This window comes from Oncorhynchus tshawytscha, linkage group LG20, assembly GCF_018296145.1.
Source record: "Oncorhynchus tshawytscha isolate Ot180627B linkage group LG20, Otsh_v2.0, whole genome shotgun sequence".
NCBI classification, from domain to species: Eukaryota; Metazoa; Chordata; class Actinopteri; order Salmoniformes; family Salmonidae; genus Oncorhynchus; species Oncorhynchus tshawytscha.
Window position 1 is genome coordinate 25,690,645 of NC_056448.1, and position 20,995 is coordinate 25,711,639.

The 20,995-nt window shown below is 44.3% G+C and overlaps 2 protein-coding genes across 8 annotated transcripts in view; both read right to left on the minus strand.

Moving 5' to 3' along the window:
• Positions 1 to 11,119, minus strand: part of LOC112220331 (collagen alpha-2(I) chain-like) — a 122,322-nt gene extending 111,203 nt beyond the window's left edge. For both annotated transcript variants that reach the window (XM_024382150.2, XM_024382149.2), the window contains exon 1: positions 10,661 to 11,119. In XM_024382150.2, the coding sequence (XP_024237918.1) occupies positions 10,661 to 10,781 (121 nt within the window). In that variant the 5' untranslated portion in view covers positions 10,782 to 11,119. The remainder of the gene's footprint in view (positions 1 to 10,660) is intronic.
• A 369-nt stretch (positions 11,120 to 11,488) lies between these two features.
• LOC112220330 (voltage-dependent N-type calcium channel subunit alpha-1B-like) overlaps positions 11,489 to 20,995 on the minus strand; it is a 227,845-nt gene continuing 218,338 nt past the window's right edge. For 5 of the 6 annotated variants that reach the window (XM_042302402.1, XM_042302406.1, XM_042302403.1 and 2 more), the window contains 3 exons: positions 19,464 to 19,719; positions 15,009 to 15,232; positions 11,489 to 14,868 (listed from right to left, as the gene is read on the minus strand). In XM_042302402.1, the coding sequence (XP_042158336.1) occupies positions 14,341 to 14,868; positions 15,009 to 15,232; positions 19,464 to 19,719 (1,008 nt within the window). In that variant the 3' untranslated portion in view covers positions 11,489 to 14,340. The remainder of the gene's footprint in view (positions 14,869 to 15,008; positions 15,233 to 19,463; positions 19,720 to 20,995) is intronic. The other variant, XM_042302404.1, reaches the window with a different exon arrangement.

The following is a 20,995-nucleotide window of genomic DNA, read 5'->3' on the forward strand; positions in this document are numbered from 1 at the left end:
TATACCTGGGGGGGCAACACTGTACACCTTAACAATGCAGAGGTGGTGTCATGGTATTCTCCACTATTCATCTCTTTTTAGCTCCAAGAGTCATCAGAGCAGGGGAGAAAGTTAATTATATGGGCATCCTGCCTGCAGCTTGAATACTACACTAACTGCACTTGGGTAGTCAGTCAACTTGGTGTTTTGAAAAGTCCTTTTTGACAATCAAATAAATGGTTCCAATTTTTCAATGTGAAGCATGATAATGACAAAAACATACAGCAAAACCAGGGAATGGTCTGCATGGTCTAAGTAAATGAATCGGCTGCAGAACAGATGTGAGGGGTCAGAGGCCGCATCCCATCTGGAGATATGGATGGCACAGGTAGTTCTCAAAGTTGGGTTCTAGCCACATGAACAGCACATGTGGAAGTCTAAAAATACCAAGTCCAGAAAACAATTAAAAACAGCACTTCAACCCAGGCACTCATTCCTGGTATTTGTATAATCGTGAAGCTTGTCAGCGAAGCTCAAAACTATTGAGATCCAGGAATGCATTGAGCAAGCAACGGTTTGTGACGACATTCATTAACACCAACTATTTTATTGTTTTTCCTTCTCCATCTGACTTTCGGTTCCAAGGAACACAGGGCAAGATAAAATATGGGGAGAAATGAACGTGCAAACAGATGGTGCAAAACATACCCGTTAGTGTCTAACATACCAGGACAGGGTAGGAGTGTTTTGGTGTTTAACATCAGATGAGAGGGACAGTGGAACTGCCATGGGAGTTGGTCTCCACAGTAATGAGTGTATTGGAACCTAGAAAGATAAACACTTCAGAAGTAGACTGGGTGGGTGTGGCAGAGACGGGCAGGGCTGTGTATTAGACTGCACACAGACCAAAATAAATCAGCATACAAGAAGTATTTCAAGCTTTCAACAAAAAGCTAAATATTTCAAAGAAAGAAAAAAGAAACCATTGCCCTAGCAAACATTAAGGGACCTTTATTTAATCATAGAGGGTTTCACCAGTAAAATGTCTATTTCGTTTTACTGAGAGCCTCTTTATGGTTTATTGATTTATTATCACAGCTTGTTTCCTGTGAAATGCATACCTGAAAACAATCAAAACAGAGTGCAGATTCTGTAATATTCAGTAATATTATCACTTGGTTTCCACTTACACATTCACAGGAATCAGTCTGTGTTGAGAGACTACGGTGTCTTAATTTCTAATCTGAACATGAGTGTGTTTCTGAATAGGACAGTATATTGAGGAAACCCATGAGTGCACTCTAGGAATGATGCCATGCCGTTGATACAGTATCGTTGTCTCAGACACAGGTTGCTGCTCCAGTCAATATAACACTCACCGTACTGTAGTATACTGTACTGTAGATACTGTTCAACATAAGAAGAGAGGAACAAAACCACCAACTGATTTGAAGTGTCTTTCACTTCCCTCACTACACTGTTACTGAATGTTGACATTTCAGGGCATTCTCTCAGGTTTTATCCCAGTCCAAGACCTTTTCATCTCCCCTGAAATCCCAGTGACCATCATAATGGTTGACCATGTCTTGTTAAAGTCATTGTTATCATGTAGGGCAATGTGTAAAGGGCAACACCAGAGTTGCACTGACTAGGCCTTTTAAGTGCTTGGAAAAAACTTGAGATTTTTGCAGAGCTTGGTCTACGCTGGCCATCGGCTGAAGGCTGTCATGATGCTGACCCCAGAAGCATGTTAATTTTAGTGTGTTGCTCTTCAGGGACCTAGTAAAACCATGACCACTGGCAGACAGGCCGTACCAGTCCAGGGGGCCTATGCCATACTGTGTGACAGCATATCCCCTCTCTCACACTCCCGTCTGTGTCCCCTTCAGTTGCTATTCGTACTGTCAGGTCAGTATAAAGACATTTCCCTCAACTTAACCACAAACTACTCAGATTGTTGCAAATCTATTAAGAATAATAAACAGACATAATAATAAACAGAGACCCTTTGCTATGAGACTCGAAATTGAGCTAAGGTGCATCCTGTTTCCATTGATCATCCTTGAGATGTTTCTACAACTTTTTTGGAGTCCACCAGTGGCAAATTCAATTGATTGGACACTATTTGGAAAGGCACACACCTGTCTATATAAGTATGTCAGAGCCGAAAACCAAGCTATGAGGTCAAAGGAATTGTTTGTAGAGCTCTGAGACAGTATTGTGTCGAGGCACAATTTCTTCAGCATTGAAAATCCCCAAGAACACAGTAGCCTCAATCATTCTTAAATGGAAGAAGTTTGGGACCACCAAGACTATTCCTAGAGCTGGCCCCCCCAGCCAAATTGAGCAATCGGGGGAGAAGGAGCTTGGTCAGGGAGGTAACCAAGCACCCGATGGTCCCTTGCAGAGCTCCAGAGTTCTTCTGTGCAGATGGGGGAGCCTTCCAGAAGGACAACCATCTCTGCAGCACTCCACCAATCAGGCCTTTATGGTAGAATGGCCAGATGGAAGCCACTCCTCAGTAAAAAGGCACATAACAGCCGACTTGGAGTTTGCCAAAAGGCACCTAAAGGACTCTGACTATAAGAAACAATATTATCTGGTCTAATGAAACTAAGATTGAACTCTTTGGCCTGAATGCCAAAGCATCACGTCTGGAGAAAACCTGGCACCATCCATAAGGTGAAGCGTGGTGGTGGCAGCATCATGCTGTGGGGATGTTTTTCAGCAGCAGGGACTGGTAGACTAGTCAGTATTGAGGTAAAGATGAACAGAGAAAAATACAGAGAGACCATTGATGAAAACCTGTTCCAGAGCGCTCAGGACCTCAGACTGTAGCAAAGGTTCACCTTTCATAAGGAGAACGACCCTAAGCACACAGCCAAGACAACGCAGGAGTGGCTTTGGGACAAGTCTCTGAATGTCCTTCAGTGGCCCAGCCAGAGCCCGGACTTGAACGCGATCGAACATCTCTGGAGAGACCTGAAAATAGTTGTGCTGTGACGCTCCCCAATCAACCTGACAGAGCTGAGAGGATTTGCAGAGAAAAATAGGAGAAACTCCCCAAATACAGGTGTGCCACACTTGTAGTGTCATACCCAAGAAGAATTGAGGCTGTAATCGCTGCCAAAGGTGATTCAACAAAGTACTGACTTAAGGGTCTGAATACATATGCAAATGTGATATATTTTTTACATTTATTAATGTGGAACAATTCAAAACACCTGTTTTTGCTTTGTCATTATGGAGTACTGTTTGTAGATTGATGACAAAAAAAAGTTTTAAAATCTATTTTAGAATAAGGCTGTAACAGAACAAAATGTGGAAAAAGTCAAGGGGTTTGAATACTTTCCGAATGCACTGTATGTGAATCACAGGGGTGGTGACATGACATGAGGTCATGGCACATACAGAATTCACACGGGCCAACTATCAATTGCGAAGGGAGATAACCATTCACAGTCTGAATGATTGTCTGGGCTGAAGGTGGCAATGAGGACGCAGTTGGCCGTCAGGGTGTGTAGCCTTTGAACAGGTAAACTCAGCGATTCTCGGCTCCATCTTAATGAAATGGTAATGGGCCCTTGTAGAGGAGCCATTTGGTATGTCCAGCCTAAATGACTTTAGAGAGAGCTCCAGCAGAGCTTCAGCAAAACAAGCAAAGCGTCTCAGTGATGCAGTTTATCACCTCCGTACATCCTCACAGAACCCCATGTCACAAACACACACAGTTCTACACACAGACACACACACTCGAACTTGCGCACACACAAACACCCAAGCATGTAGTAAAAAACCCTTGTTAAAATTCCTTGTTGGGGGGACTGTTATGATTAAAATGACACAGTGCCGGTCTACACCATGAAAAGGGACCAGTCAATGATGAAGCCCCCCCACAAGCCAAAACACCTCCAAGGCCTTTAACAGTCCTTCAGCTGCTGACCGCTTTGCTATTCCCTGCCTGTCATGACCCCACTGAGAGCACGTGACATGCAGAACTGAGCAGGGACTTCAACACAATCAATCAGCCTCAAGTAAAAAGGAGCTTAGGGGGTTTAACGTGTTCTGGCAGAGACAAGGGAGGAATTTCCGAGCTAGGACATGGTTCACTTGAGGAAACTGAAGAAGGAAAAACAAAAAACAATGCCAAGATGTACTTCTGCTGCTCCCTCTGGCTGTCCACCATTGGAGTGAAGTTCAGTTTGTCATAACAGTCTTTAACCGCAGGTCCTTCATCAATCAAGATCAGTCAAAAGCAGTAAAGATAGTGATCAGCACATGTACATCTGAGTGAAGGACACTTATGAACATGTTGCAAGTCGTTCATTTTATCTTATTAACAAACTAGCATGTTGAATGTACATTTCGGCAACCGCGCAACACCTTGCTGGTCAACCCCGGTTATACCTCACTTTGAATAAGAAATGAATAATCAGAATATCACTGGAACCTTTGATTATTTGCAGTCAAAACTTCTGAAGATTATATGTACTGCTAAATGCCTTGCTAGTGATAGAATAAAGATAAATAATATGTTTCTGAATTATAGTTTAGGATGACACTTGTAAAGATGATGAGGAGTCAAACATCACAGCTGAAAACTCTGTAGAATGTTAGCTGATCCCACCTGTAGTCCCATCCAATAATATACTTGGGGCAGACTAAAGAGGAGCATGAATGGCATGATTGACCCTAAAGGGGCAGGGGGGAGTGGTGTGTTTATTTGACCATTTAGTGCACAATGCTGTCACATAATGGTCACTGAGAAGGCAGCTGGACAATGGACCTGAGTGTATGTCGGGAGAAAACGTTTTGTGCTGTTGTACTATGGGTCAAAACAGGAATGTGTGTATGAGAGAATCTAGGGGCATATGTGTTTAACCAGCATGAAACAACATTGCGTCATCTGGCATCTATTTTGCAGAACACAAGCAGCACATTAGAGCAGTTACGCATGTCACAGCTGCTCTAGTTAAAACCAGCCTCCTGGCCCCCAATTGACTTTTTGTAAATTATGAATTACAATATATTGATAGTTTTAGGAACTCCCAGAGGGCATAGTGGTGCCAAGTATTAGGCACAAATCTGCAGTAGGCTTGGCTCTGTCAACCTGCCAGAGCTGGAGCACCTCACCAAACTCTAGCCAAGTGTTTTTCTTGGACACCTGGGCTGGGCTCCCCCTTATTGACTGTATTCACAGTGTGGCTATTCTCTCAAGTAGCCAACTCCTTGAGAGAGAAAGAGAGAAAAGGAGAAGCCAGAAGAGAAAGTTTCCATGTGAATGTGAAATTGAAAGATCAAAAGACTAGAAGGAAATAAAGTAAATATTGGAACACACAGACACAGGAAGAGACAGTCCGAGACAGGCCCCTGTAGAGTGCATCACCTGAGACAGCAGGTGCATTTCGCCTTTACATTTTTTCCCAGAGCATTGTTACCGAGTTATGGCTTTGGTTGCTACCTCACTGTTTGGAATCAACAAGAACTGGGTGGACCTCTGAATTGGCAGGTGTGTAACATTTACGAGTCTGCAAAATAACTCAAAGGTATTAGAAGGGATACATGGACACAATAGCAGCTTGTCAACACTTCCATCACGGCAGAACCGCGAACAAAAGGTTAAGACTATTATGGCATCATTGAATCACCCTTATCACATTGCTCACCTCTTTTATGTTACCATCTGGCATGTGTTTTGTGGGCTGCACATTGATGTGGTGGCAACAAACATGGCCTCAGGAACGAACCCTGTGGTGCACCCTCTAATTCTCCAACAGCACACCAACCATTTGAAAAAATTATTGCCCTGTACAGAATCATCCCACACAATCTAGCATCTCTTTCCATTACTCCTGTACAAAGATAATGGCCCAGGTTCTGGTCCAGCATATGGCTTGTGCCCATTGGACTACTCCTGATTGTGTTCACACAGGGTTGACATCAGCAGTGATCCAGTGTGTTCACGCTGGTGAAGTGTGTTAGGGGTGTGTGCCTCCGATCGGCTCAGCTGGTAATAGGCTCCAGACACACTCTCAACAAAGCTGCAGCTTGGATCATGTTTCATTGGATGCAGCTGCGCGGTTATGTATCTGGCATTATATTGGCAATGACATAAGCTTGACCTGCCAGCAAAGTGTGAGACGTGGTCGGTGCCGCTCCTCTGATCTGGTAGTCTGTGGCGACATGGAGATGACTATGCGCTAGACAAGTGCTGAAAGCGTGCGGACTGGATGGGATCGCAAAGTCTTCAGATCATGCAGGCCAATGCACTCACACAGACGGTGCTAAGTGGAGGAAAAAACTATATCCTCCTCTTTGAGGAACAGCTTGCAAACATTTTCCCTCGCTAACTTTGCCAGACAGAAAACATTGTGAGTGTGAGACTCAAACACTGCTGTATACTGCAGAATCCAGACTTTCAGTTTATGGAGGGTGCACAGGTTCTGGTCTGATAATCTCATAATGACGTAGGGTGTGCTGTTCTAAGGGGAAGTTTTGGGTGTGGGGGGGGTTAATGTGAAAGTCAGGGCATCCTGTCTGAAAGGTAATTGTGTGTGACAAAGGGCTATAGATAGAGCTGGTAGCTCATAATGCACATGGGGCTGCCCTGCCCATTGTGTTAACACACACCAGCCGCCAGAGAAAGTCCTGGCCCTCTCACTGGCTGGGCTCCATTAATAACACACTAAATCAGAGAGGCCAGAAGGTCAGTCAAAGGTTTCCACCTCTAAAGTGGAGGTGATGGTAAGGGTGCACGAGGCCTTTCTAGGAATGAAAGGGTATTGCCCCAATGAAGAAGATTGAATGATGCTCTGTTGCTAATGTTGACTGAGTGAATACAATCTTATATTTTTCAACAACAGATGTTCTACACTCTGAGCGTTGCAGTATGCTCTTATGATAAATATCGCTGAGGTTCAAAGTAATGGAGCGAGGGTGCTGGTATTCCAAACAGTAATGGGGCGAGGGTGCTGGTATTCCAGACACAGTAATGGGGTGAGGGTGCTGGTATTCCAGACACAGTAATGGGGTGAGGGTGCTGGTATTCCAGACACAGTAATGGAGCGAGGGTGCTGGTATTCCAGACACAGTAATGGGGCGAGGGTGTTGGTATTTCAGACACAGTAATGGGGTAAGGGTGCTGGTATTCCAGACACAGTAATGGGGCGGGGGTGCTGATATTCCAGACACAGTAATGGGGCGAGGGTGCTGGTATTCCAGAAACAGTAATGGGGCGAGGGTGTTGGTATTCCAGACACAGTAATGGGGTAAGGGTGCTGGTATTCCAGACACAGTAATGGGGCGAGGGTGTTGGTATTCCAGACACAGTAATGGGTGAGGGTGCTGGTATTCCAGACACAGTAATGGGGCGAGTGTGCTGGTATTCCAGACACAGTAATGGGGTGGGGGTGCTGGTATTCCAGACACAGTAATGGGGCGAGGGTGTTGGTATTCCAGACACAGTAATGGGGCGAGGGTGTTGGTATTCCAGACACAGTAATGGGGCGAGGGTGCTGGTATTCCAGACACAGTAATGGGGCGAGGGTGCTGGTATTCCAGACACAGTAATGGGGTGAAGGTGTTGGTATTCCAGACACAGTAATGGGGCGAGGGTGCTGGTATTCCAGACACAGTAATGGGGCGAGGGTGCTGGTATTCCAGACACAGTAATCGGGCGAGGGTGTTGGTATTCCAGACACATTAATGCGGCGAAGGTGTTGGTATTCTAGACACAGTAATGGGGCGAGGGTGCTGGTATTCCAGACACGATGAGGAGTCATATATCACAGCTTGAAACTGGCTAGATACAGGCCCCGAGTCGTGTCAGAGATAACAGCCAGTTTTTTATAGTTTATTCCTCAGATTGAGCGACTACACTGTTCCTCTTTGATCTACCCTGTCAAGCCAAACCAGGGTTGGCCACTGTAGGAACTTTGATTTAAAAGCCATCAAATAAATGAAGGCAATTTATCAACCCCGGTCGAACAGACTGCATTCGTGTAATTTATCATAGTTGGAGAGAGTTCAAATATGCTGGGGATGATGTATTGTATCTCCCTGCACGCTATAGCGACGTCTCATTGGTGCTGTCGCCACCAAAGTTCAACACAACCAACGCAATTACAGTGCAGACGGCACTATGACGTCACCGCCACCGCAAGCGCATTGCTGTGGGTTTAGTCACTTTTACAATGTCAAAGGCTATGAAAATAACTCCTCAGCCCCCCCCCCCCCCGCCCCCCTTTATTCATGCGGGATAAACTTACATTAGGTCATTGAGCTCAACTAGTGTTTAGGCTTTCTCTGATACTTTTATTGGGCTGGTCGTCATTCTTAGTACCAACAGAATTAACAAAGCCCCAGGTGAGCAAAGGTATTTTTATTACAGGGTATAATAGTAATAAAATCTAAATAACTGAGTAACCACCTCACAAGGCTTGATTATGCAGCTGCCTAGAGGACTATTATCTTAACATGACATAATCACCAGTCTATTCAATGCAAATCGTCACTGTTTAAAGAAGGCTTTCACGCTCTGCCGTCCACAACGACTCCAGGGACTCAAAACATACAGTGAAAACATTCAACTCTGAACATGAGGCTGGATTCAATCAACACACCCCAGGATTTGTCTGTCACTATGAGACTCTAATTTGAGGCCTTAGCTTGGTCTCCTTTCTCAGACAACTCTTTTTGGTACCTTATGTGGCTACAGACCTAAACTGAGGAAATGTGATAATAGTGAATTTGGAAAACAATCCTATAGAATCCAGACGTGACATGTTTGATCATTTGGCCAATCCCAGAGTACCCCATCTGTTAACGGGACAAAGACAGATTAAACACGGTTAGAATGAAAACCTGTCAAATATCTCAAACTGATTTAAAGGACCACAATGGGAGAAACACCAATGAATATGAACTATGAGTAGTACTGTCACTGATATTGGACATTATTTCAACAGATTTCTAGAGCCCCAACTGTCAACGACCTCTGATCCCCAGGGAGTGCTCTAATAATACAGTACTACTCAGATCCTCTGACTCTACAGCACCATTAGTATTATGGTCATTGCTGAGAGAGCAAATAAACAGTTACAGTATCACAAAGCTATGCCAATGGGTATAAGGTCAAGATAGAAAAGTGACACATTGAGCCTGCCCTATGTCACTCACGGTAGGCTGTGGTTTATCAACATTAAGCCTCAGAGTGGATTGCGGGCACATTCCCAAGGGATTTTCCTCATTGCCAGTGAGCAAGTACGATTTGCCCCACCAAACACCTGTGGACATGTTCTACAGATGTAAGTTCAAACACTAACTGAATAAATGAAAAACCCTTGTTTGCTTGAATGCAATCATCATGTGTCAAAGATGTTGAAACAGCATGCACCTCATCATGCACATGGTGGAAAGCAGTTACATCCCTGTGCTTTGTGTTGAGTCTCCATGTGAGGTTGCCAACCACATTCAGTGCGGTGACTGTTGACAAGTGTCTTGATTTCACCCTGTGCCAAGAGCTCTTAAAATGGAGGTTGAAGTTGAGCACAAGCACATGATTCAAGCGAGAGGTTGCACCAAAGACAATAAGAGATAGGGGGAGGACCGTTGACAATGATAAATGAAAAACTCTCAATTTACTTTCAATCAACCCCATTCTGCATTATTTATTAGACAGCCTCCTCGCTTACGGTAATAAATAAGACTGATAGTGGAGTTGTTGTGTGCAAGAAGTTCACATTCACAAGATAATCTATTAGGGCCAGGATCCATTAATCTAGCTAGACTGACCAGTTGATGGACAGGCTCAAATTGGATGCTGTCATTGGTATGGGTAGGCTACTTCAGATTCAGAAGGCATCTAATAACATACTTTTGAAAGATAATGCTGTCAACAAAGTATAGTGTGGGGCAGGCCATTAGCTAGAAGTAAGCATATCAGATAAAATGGTGCCAGCCAGGGAATCAGTCCAAGGATGGTTGATTATTGTTGCCAATGAATCTGGCACATTAGCAGTGAGTGTGCTCACATCTGCTCTGGCTCTAAAGCTGCGTTTACCCAGGCAGACCCAATTCGGATATTTATTCCACTCATTGGTGTTTTGACCAATCACATGAGATAATTTCACATCAGATCTTTTTCAGAGCTGATCTGATTGGTCAAAAGACCAATTAGTGAAACAAATATCAGCCTTTGTAAACGCAGCCTAAGAAGCATCTATGCTGAAGGCAGCACATAATAGATGGAGACCAGTAGCTCTGTTACTTCAAGACATTTAGTGCTGGTCAGGGATGTTTCAGAAAATAGTACAGTACATCTGACTCGTGGAATAATTTAGAGTAGAAGATTTACTTTAATACAATTGTTCCGTGAAAGAAAATCACGTAACATAAAGGAAAAGCACCCGCATCAGAAAATTAATTAAACAACAGCGGCTCCACGAGGCGAATAAATTAGATGACAAGCTTGTCGAATTGACTCAACCTATTTCGTTGAATATAATTGCATAATTGTGAAATCAATGTAATGGCATACAGTAGGCTAGGTGATAGACTCAGTTGATTTAGCAGCAGGAGTGCGAATTAAATATCAAAAGCATATAGACATAATGGCTTTATGGCCAGGTTTACAGATGCACTCAATACACATTATTTCAGCAAGTCACCGGTCGTTCCTTACCTGTTAGCATTCCCGACCCTGAGTCGCCCGCAGAGTCTGTCCATTCATCATCAACGGAAGCAGCGCTGATATTGAAGAGCCCCAATAGATAACATGCCCACTTTATCACCCTGGGTAACATTGTCCTTCAATATCAAAAAGTCTTAAAATGTTCAAAACAATTAACGTTGAACAATAATGGTAATGAAATGCGTCCTCAAGTGGATGGGATGCGGAGACAGCAACACCCAAACGCACTATGCATATTTGGTAAAGTCAACTTTTTTCCGCTCACTCAAAACTTCTCACTTATAAATCAGTGAAGATATTATAACTTCAGTTAAGACACAAATAGGTATTTTCCATGAATAGAACATTAGCTGACTTGTTTTGAAGATCTCTCTCCATAAGCATCTGTGTGTGGCAATTGCAACCTCTCCACCGTCTCTTTCAGGACCAACTCACCGCAAGTTCTCCACAGCTCCCCGCCCACCCCTGAGATCCAAGCCAATGAAATCCCTCTTTGGTTCACACTTCACAAACTGTCTATAGCTGTGACAACAGACTCACTAGGCTACTGGGAGACAGACAGCTCATCTGGCTAGTTTGTCAGGCAGAATTCAGATACACTTGGGGCAGGTGGTCAATGGGGGCAGGTGGTTAATGGGGCTCAGCCACTTCTGAGAATGACTGCAAAGGCTTGATGAAAATACAGATGTATTCAAATCTAATTATGAACTAATAAGCAAGCCCCTGCGTATGCCACTCTTACAATAAAGACATCCCCAACAAAACAGATCACCATCAAGCAGGTGATTATATCACCAAGAAATATGCCAACTCATTGGCTTCAATCATGTTCATATATCTTTATTCAAGGACTTCTATTCATACAAAATGTAATGGTAGAAACAACTGTAGGATTGACAGTCATAGGCCTATAACATATCAGGCAGCAAAGGACCCAGTTGCTCCAGACCAGAACCTCCAAATATAGTTCGATACTTCCATTGAAATGTAATTCAAGCTCTTTGACTTTCCAGAAACAAAGACATGTGCATTAAAGATCTTCAGCAAATACAACCAGTGAACAGATTGTTTATCTTCATACACTACATTCTGTACACAATGTTTTTGTTTTGCACATGCACATACGTTTCATAACATACAAACATGACATGTCCAGGGAATATAGCCACAGGGAAACCTGGATGAGGTATGCCGAGACAAACCGCTGTGGTTTTAAAATTGCCGACCTATTTACTGGGAGGGTGGGGTGAGTGAGGTTTAAAAGATGATGGGTGTGTTCACAGATCTAGGGGTACACACTCGTTATATCCCCCACTATGACACCATATTGGCACACAGAGGCCAAAGGAAGATTCCTGCAATCCTACAAATAGCCATGTTCACATTTAATAACTTCAATTCAAAGTCTAATATTTCACCTTTGACCATCCATCAAATAGATTGCACGATATATCTGACTCTAGAAAACGAAATAAATGCTATTTCTGATTTAGTACAATAAAAACAAACATTTGTCCATCTGGGTGGTTCTATCAGAGTACATGCAAATCGACTTGCTGAACTCAAAATGCCCTGTTTGACATAATTCCATTTATAACCATTGTGCCTTCATTAATGCATTTTCAACGTACATTATATACTACATTTACATTTGACAAATCTTTGTTAATAAATCCTATGTAAAATTTGGTAAAAAGTCATGCTAAAGCCTGAACCTGGAGACCCGAGAGGGTAAAGCTACAGCGCAGATGAGAATCCGTCCCAAAGTGTCATCTTGTTGCATAGCCCTACTTTAAAGAGTCAACACTCAACACAACCCTTCAATACCTGCGAACACACAAGGTTGTAGGCTATATATCAGTTAGTGAAACCCTTCACACGACCCTGCTTTCAGGAGAAATATATTTGGAAGAAAACAAACCCTTGAGATATTGGCAAAAGTGGCAGAATTCAATAGCGTACTGTACATTTACTCTACTTTATCTGAAAGATATGGAGGCATACATTTGAATATATTGTTGATATCGATAAGAACATGTAAAGTGAAACTTTCCTTGTTGGAAGGAATCACGAAGGGCACTTTTTCCCCTGGAACCACTTTTCCCTACATCTCACTCTGGCAGTGCTGTCTATTTTTGGAAGAGAAAGGCAAAAGCTCTGTATACACCCTTAAGCAAAAGTACAGACAACTTTGACAAGTTCAAGACCCTGGCATGCATTACAATGCATTACATTTCTTTGGATCTGTAGTTCTGACCTACTTATAACTTCTATATTGTACATAATCATGTTGTACATGATTACCAAAAACCTTTCCCTCCTTGGAGAATCAAAGAAAAGGCTTTGTTCATTCCAAACCAGCAATTCATACTGTAGTCCTTAAATTATGTAAACCTCTCTTTGCTTTTCAACTATATACATTTCTACTCATATGCATAACCAGTTATTATATACATCATATACTGTATACCTCATATCATACGTTCCACCCTCTCCTCTCCAGTGTTGATACATCAAAAGTCAGGCTGCATTATAGCTTTACAATAACACATCTTTAATGATAGGCACTTGGTATTCAGCCATTAGAGCAATACGTTAGAAACAGCTGACCTACCCAACTACACTCATCACTTACACTAGGTACAACTCACAAAATAATGAACATCCTGAAAAGATGTTCCATCGAATGTTATAGTTCCATAGAAAATATATTAGAATCTCCAGTCCTGTGTTTTTATTGTTGTGGTTGAGAAATGGTTTAACATTGGTTACATGGAAAAACAGCAGCAATACTAGACCTACTTATACTATCCTATACTATCCTATACTATCCTTATGTATGTTTCTGTAATACCGGAAGCTTGTGTAAAAAAGAGTAAAAGAGATACTAGATTTTTTGCAGAGAGGGAGGGGATTTGAGTGGTAATGCATTTTTATCACCACTTGTGCCTCCTGGTTCCTCTCATTTTACTTCTAGACCCAGCAGACACATGAAAGGAAAACACACACCATACGCAGTAGATCACCTGCTGGGTGTCAAAGAACATTGGCTATTCATTGTGTAGAAAATGGCGGCCGATGGTCTGTGGTCAGAGGCGATAGGCCACCAGCTGCTTTTAGTCGTATGACAGCACAGTGTGTTTTGTCCTTTAGACAGCAATAGTATGTAGCCCCATTTTAAAACTGTAATATAGGGTGAAATAAAGATTTTTCTGCTCAATCCTGCAGAGAAACACTGTTTAAAGTCTTAGTTGTTTTCCCCCACAGACAGTAGGAAGACATTTTGGCTTTTTTTTTCATCTAATAAAAAAAAAAGGTCAAATACTCAAGAGGGATTTCACATGTCCTCTGGACTATGCACACTATTGAAATAAGCTTTAATTTCAGTGCAAGAAAGGAATTGAGAAAATGTCACAGCAGGTGTCCTTTGTCCTTTAGTGTCCTTTGTGTAGATAAGAGAAAACATCACAAAAAACATGAATGATTTTCCTTTTCAGAGTAATTTTTCAATGTTTTACACATCTTTGAACACACCCCACACCCTTGGCCACCTAAGAGCACATAGTAAACAACAAAACTATACTGTCATCTGTACAAAAGATGAGCGAGTTCATCAACGTTCAAGCTAAAACGCTTCCAGATATGTGGAGGGGGATGTTAGCTATGCTACACTAGCACCAGTCATCCTCTTCCTTCTCACGAAAATTCCCAGTCCCTCTGGGGCTGGAGCTTGAAACGGCATTGACCCCAAGAGTGAAGTGGTACCCGTTTGGGATCCCAACCCGGCCCTGTGGGGCAGGTGCAGAAGAGTGCCCGGCAGCCCCATGGGAGGCTGAGGCAATGATCCTAGGGGAGTGGCTCCCTCCATGGTTGCTCACAGCATCCTGGAAGTCGTCAGGCTCCTCAGGGAGTCTGCATGGTGGGGCGTTCCGCGGACAGGGGCTCAGGTTTGGGTCTAAGCCAATGAGGGTGACGGGTATGGGGGGTGACTCCAGCAGGGCGTTACGCTCTGAGAGTCCACGACTGAGAAAGGACTGGTGCCCTGTGGAACCAAACTGCATGGGCAAGGAGTTTCCAGTCTTGTAGGCCACGGCGGGGCGGGGGGTCAGGGGGGTCTGGGGGAGCTGTCTGCGCCCACGGCAGGATGGGCTAGATCCAAAGGTTAGGACCACTTGGCTGCCTTTACTCATCCTGATACTCTACAGGAGACGGAAAACAAAGCAGAGAGTCGTAGAGATGAAGCGATGGACAGGATATCGCCCCCCCTTAACCTAAATCATCTCACCCTAAAGCAGCACTAACATCTCTCCCTCAACCCCCAAGCTCCAGGGCCACTCACCTGCTTCAAGAGGCCTAGGTCGTGGGTCTCTCCAGGGGAGGTGGAGCGGCTGGGGCCAGCTGACTTGGTGTGGCAGTGCTCCCTGCCTACGTAGCGCTCACAGGAGTAGTAACGCTTCGTCTCCCCGGCTGCAGAGTGGTGCCTCTTCTCATGAGGCCGGCCGCGGTCACGCTCCCTCGCCCGCTCCCTGGTCAAGCCCTCCACAAGGGGGTCAACAGACGAACCTGTGGTATACACACAGTATTAGGGACTTACAGGCATGTGAGGTATGTGCATGTGCATCCCTCAGACCAAATTAAAAGGTATAAAGACAAAACTTCAGAAAATAATTCATGCAGACCAATTTTCATACTACAGCTATGAAAATGTTTGTGTTTGTAGTAGTATGAGTTGGGATTGAGCCATTTCATTGTTTAGCTAGCTATCTAGCTATGTGAATAAACAAAAGACTCCACTTCACCAGATGATTACATGACCCATCAAGTTAGCCAGGTGTGTCTGGGGGTGATTATGGCCATCTATTGCATTTCATGAACATTTGTACATGTTTAGACAATAGTTACCCATCCACTTAGCTAAAGTACATTTGGAAAGTATTGTAATGAAACCAATTTTCTTCCAAAATCCAATGTCTGATGAAAACCACAACGACAGAACAGAACAGCTTCAAGTGGCTGTTTTTCACTCTTCATGTGTCAGAGCCCTGTCCTGGTGTGTCTGTCCTCGCTTTCTCTGCTTCTCACTCCCTCTCGCTCTACCTCTCTGTCTTCATCTCAACCTCCCTTCTTCCCTGTCCTCTCTCCCTCCCCTCTCTGCCCTGCCAAAAGGTGTCCATAAATCCCCCTGACTGGGCCTGCCCAATAAAGCCCAGCTGCTGCTGGCTTCTAACGCTAACACAAAACCACCCTGCGCCCCTGGCACTACCCTCCACCTACACTACACCATGACCACAGACTGATCTCTATTGCAGATCACCTCCGTGTCATTATCAGTGGACGGCTGACCAGCCAGCCCACCAGTTCCATGGATCATGTTTCAGCTTCTTGGAGGTCATGGCTAGGTTCCAATTAACACCCCATTCTCTGTGTATTGTACTACTGTTAAACATAGGTCCCTAGGGGACCTGGTCAAAAGTAGTGCACTATATGGTGATTAGGACGCAATTTCAGACATGACGTCATACAGCGCAAACAGGGACTTAGGGGTGCCATCATAGTCTCTGAGCCATGTGAAATGGTACGGTATATGTGTGATTGTCTATCAATTAGGTCAGTATGGGTTTGAGTGTGTATTGATGACCTTTGACCTATGTGAGAAAACATGGACTACACTGTCATACTATCCAGGTCTGTGCCCAAACAATTTGAGCTTTTACTTTTAAAAATCCACCTTTCCAGAAACAAGTCTTTCACTGTTGCCACTTGCTATAGACCACCTTCAGCCCCCAGCTGTGCCCTGGACACCATATGTGAATTGATTGCCCCCCATCTATCTCCAGAGCTCGTGCTGTTAGGAGACCTAAACAGGGACATGCTTATCACCCCGGCCATCCTACAATCTTAGCTTGATGCCCTCAATCTCACACAAATTATCAATGAACCTACGAGGTACAACACCAAATCCGTAAAAACAGGCACATATCATCCTAACCAACCTGCCCTCCAAATACACCTCTGCTGTCTTCAACCAAGATCTCAGCGATCATTGCCTAATTGCTTGCGTCCGTAATGGGTCTGCGGTCAAACGACCACCCCTCATCACTGTCAAACGCTCCTTAAAACACTTCGGCGAGCAGGCCTTTCTAATCGACCTGGCCCGGGTATCCTGGAAGGATATTGACCTCATTCCGTCAGTAGAAGATGCCTGGTTACTATTTAAAAGTGCTTTCCTCACAGCCTTAAATACGCATGCCCCATTAAAAAAATGTAGAACCCTGAACAGATATAGCCCGTGGTTCACTCCAGAGCTGACTGCCCTTGACCAGCACAAAAACATCCTGTGGTGTACTGCATTAGCATCGAATTGTACCGCAATATGGAACTTTTCAGGGAAGTCAGGAACCAATATACACAGTCAGTTAGGAAAGCAAAGTCTAGCTTTTTCAAACAGAAATTTGCACCCTGCAGCACAAACTCCAAAAGGTTATGGGACACTGTAAAGTCCATGGAGAATAAGAGCACCTCCTCCCAGCTGCCCACTGCACTGAGGCTAGGAAACACTGTCACCACCAATAAATCGACGAATTGAGAATTTCAATAAGCATTTTTCTACCTGCCATGTTTTCCACCTGGCCACCCCTACCCTGGTCAACAGCCCTACACCTCCCATAGCAACTTGCCCAAGCCCCCTCATTTCTCAACAACCAAATCCACATAGCTGATGTTCTGAAAGAGTTGCAAAATCTGGACCCCTCCAAATCAGCTGGGCTATACAATCTGGACCGTCTCTTTCTAAAATGATCAGCCGAAATTGATGCAACCCATTATTACTAACCTGTTCTACCTGGATTTCGTATCGTCTGAGATCCCCAAAGATCGGAAATCGGCCGCGATCATCCACCTCTTCAAAGGGGGAGACACTCCAGAGCCAAACTGCTACACACCTATATCTATCCTACCCTGCCTTCCTAAGGTCTTCGAAAGCCAAGTTAACAAATAGATCACCGACCATTTTTAATCCCACCGTACCTTCTCCGCTATGTAATCTGGTTTCCGAGCTGGTCAAGGTCCAAAACGATATCATAACCTCCATCGATAAGAGACAATACTGTGAAGCTGTAGTCATCGACCTGGCCAAGGCTTTTGACTCTTGTCAATCACCTCATTCTTATCGGCAGACTCAACAGCCTCGGTTTCTGAAATGACTGCCTCGCCTGGTTCACCAACTACCTCTCAGACAGGGTTCAGTGTGTCTTTGCACTTTGAGATATCAGCTGATGTAGACAGTAAACTCTCCTTCCAGACTCACATTAGTAAATCTCCAATCCAAAATTAAATCTAGAATCGGCTTCCTACTTCGGCGATGTCATTTACAAAATAGCCTCCAACACTCTACTCAGCAAATTGGATGCAGTCTATCACAGTGCCATCCGTTTTGTCACCAAAGCTCCAGTTACTACTCATCACTGAAACCTGTATGCTCTCATTGGCTGGCCCTCGCTTCATATTCATCGCCAAACCCACTGGCTCCAGGTCATCTATAAGTCTTTGCTAGGTAAAGCCCCGCCTTATCTCAGCTCACTGGTCACCATAGCAGCACCCACCCGTAGCACGCACTCCAGCAGGTATATTTCACTGGTCACCCTCAAAGCCATTTTCTCATCTGCTCGCCTTTCCTTTCAGTTCTCTGCTGGCAATGACTGGAACGAATTGCAAAAATCACTGAAGCTGGAGACTCATATCACAGCAGCTCACAGATCACTGCACCTGTACATAGCTCATCTGTAAATAGCCCATCCAACTACCTCATCCCCATACTGTTTTTTTTTTTTTTTTGGGGGGGGTTTGCTCCTTTGCAGCCCAGTATCTCTACTTGCACATTCATCTTCTGCACATCTATCACTCCAGTGTTTAATTGCTAAATTGTAATTATTTCGCCACTATGGCCTATTTATTGCCTTTACCTCCCTTATCTACCCTCATTTGCACACACGGTATATATACTTTTCTCTTGTGTTATTGACTGTATGTTTGTTTATTCCATGTGTAACTCTGTGTTGTTGTTCGTGTTGCACTGCTTTACTTTACCTTGACCCGGTCGCAGTTGTAAATGAGAACTTGTTCTTAACTGGCCACCTGGTTTAATAAAGGTGAAATAAAGAAATACAAAAAAAACCCTCTTGGCTGCTGAGGCCCATGTTCTGTGTAGCCCAGGCTGCCAGAGACATTCTCCACTAGAAAGTTTCTTTTAGCCTCACTCAGTCACAGCCTGTACATGAGACGTGCTAATTTCACATCGTACACAGTTTGTAGAGCGGCCACCCCGTCGCCCCTAAGGGGAGCTACTACTGGACCAGCTTAGCCAACATTTTATAACTACCGATTTTGAGGCCATAGAACAAAGAAGAACGGCAAATACAAATCAAAAATCTAATCCACACAAAGCAGATTTTCCTCGGGGAACTTGACACACAAAATCGCTGGCTCAAGTCCTTTGGGAAGCGCAACAGAGAAAACCTGTTCCTTCATAACCCGATCAGGGCCTTAATCCGATAAGGAATTTATGCCACTATGCAAAGGCGTCCAAGCGATTTGGAACAAGAGCAAGGGCTCTTTCACTGCTTCTGAGAATGAACGGTTTCCTTACTCCATTTCTGTATGAATTCATAGTTCAACAACTTGGACGGCATGGGTTCCACAGTGAGTGAGATATCTTTGCGAGTGTGTATGTTGCTGCATGACCATGTGAAACAAGTCTGTGTGTGTATGTGTGCACATGCATGCATCATGTGGGTACCCCTCTCACATGCTGTACTAGAAGGCTGAACGCTGGTTGCCCTGTCAAGCGACTTCTGCTTCTTGTCCCTGCGTCTGTGACAGCGGTGGTGGTGATGGTGGTGGGGCCTGTCCTGGGCTTGACCTGGGGCTGAGGAGGCCTGGGCTTGGGCCTGGCTGGGCCGCTCCAGGGTGTAGTCTCTCAGACTCATCTCCCGGTGGCACTGGGAAGCCAACGTGGACGCCGACCGCCTGATAGGACTGATGTCAGCAATAGGCTGAGAGGAGCGAGCAAAGAGGAAGAACAGTGAGAGGAGGAATACAAGATGGAGGGCTAGCTACCATAGTAGTGTAGCGTTAGAGTGTTATTTTATACAGCACTACCAAAGCACTACTGGACTGGAGCACCAAGCACCAAACTGTTCACTAGACACAGTACAGACAAGAAAGTACGATCGACCGGTGGACACCACTCTCTGGGCTTGAGACCGACGTTCAACCTCTTCAGAAACAGATGTTGAGGAGACATTTCTGACTGAAACACTCCGCGATTTCCACTCACTATATTTAATCTTGAACACATCACTAATGATTGGTGTAGCACCCTTCGAATCCCAAATCAACCCCTTTGCCCCTATCCCTAGGCACATGATATAGATCCGAAAGGATACGGTAGGTATAATCAAAATGATAATGGTATGTAATGACTCTACCTTGCCCCTGGCCCCTGGCTAGCTCAGGTCCAGGGCATTATGTGAGGCTTGCTGACATTGTAGGAAGGCTCAGCATCAACAACCCGCATGTAATGCCCTGGACCAGAGCTATGGGTCTTTGGCACGCTAAGTGGCAACATACTGGCACCATACCATATTCACCATGCTACCTAAATCTATCACATTTTTGGGATACACACAGGTGCATAGGGGGTAAGCGGTAGGGTCTGATTTGGGGTTGGGCGTACATAATGTTTGGCCCATGTTGTTAAAACTTGTCATATGCTAGCAGGAGACACGGCTAGTGACGTATAAGCAGGGTGTTGACATTTCCCATGACATATTTCACACCTTGACAAGCTCTGATTTTTCTGTGTTTGAAAGAAGCTTGATTAACATGGCAAAAGACAACATGATGAACTTTAAGAGTGCTGGAAAATCATGAACAGCTTCTATCAATGTGGTCCATTAGTAGTAAGTACATGACTACAGTTATTTCTAAAACATTTCAATACTGAACATCAGGGTGATACTGTAGTTGCTTAATAGGAAAGGTCGCCACCCTGCCAGATTCTTATCTGACCGAATAGCTCTGCCTGGACTGGAGATACACAGTAACTGAGCTGATAGGCTGGAACACTAACTACATTATCACCCCCTCTGTTGGTCACAGCCTGGGTGACACCCTGCCATAGTTGACCCATAACACTGAGTAGTCTCCTGGAAAAAGCATGGGAGTATTCCCAATATAAAAGTCCTATTCAAATTCCAGTTCTAAGTTGAGTTCTTACTTCATTGTTGAATCGGTATCGCCACAAGTCAACTGACAGATATTATAGAT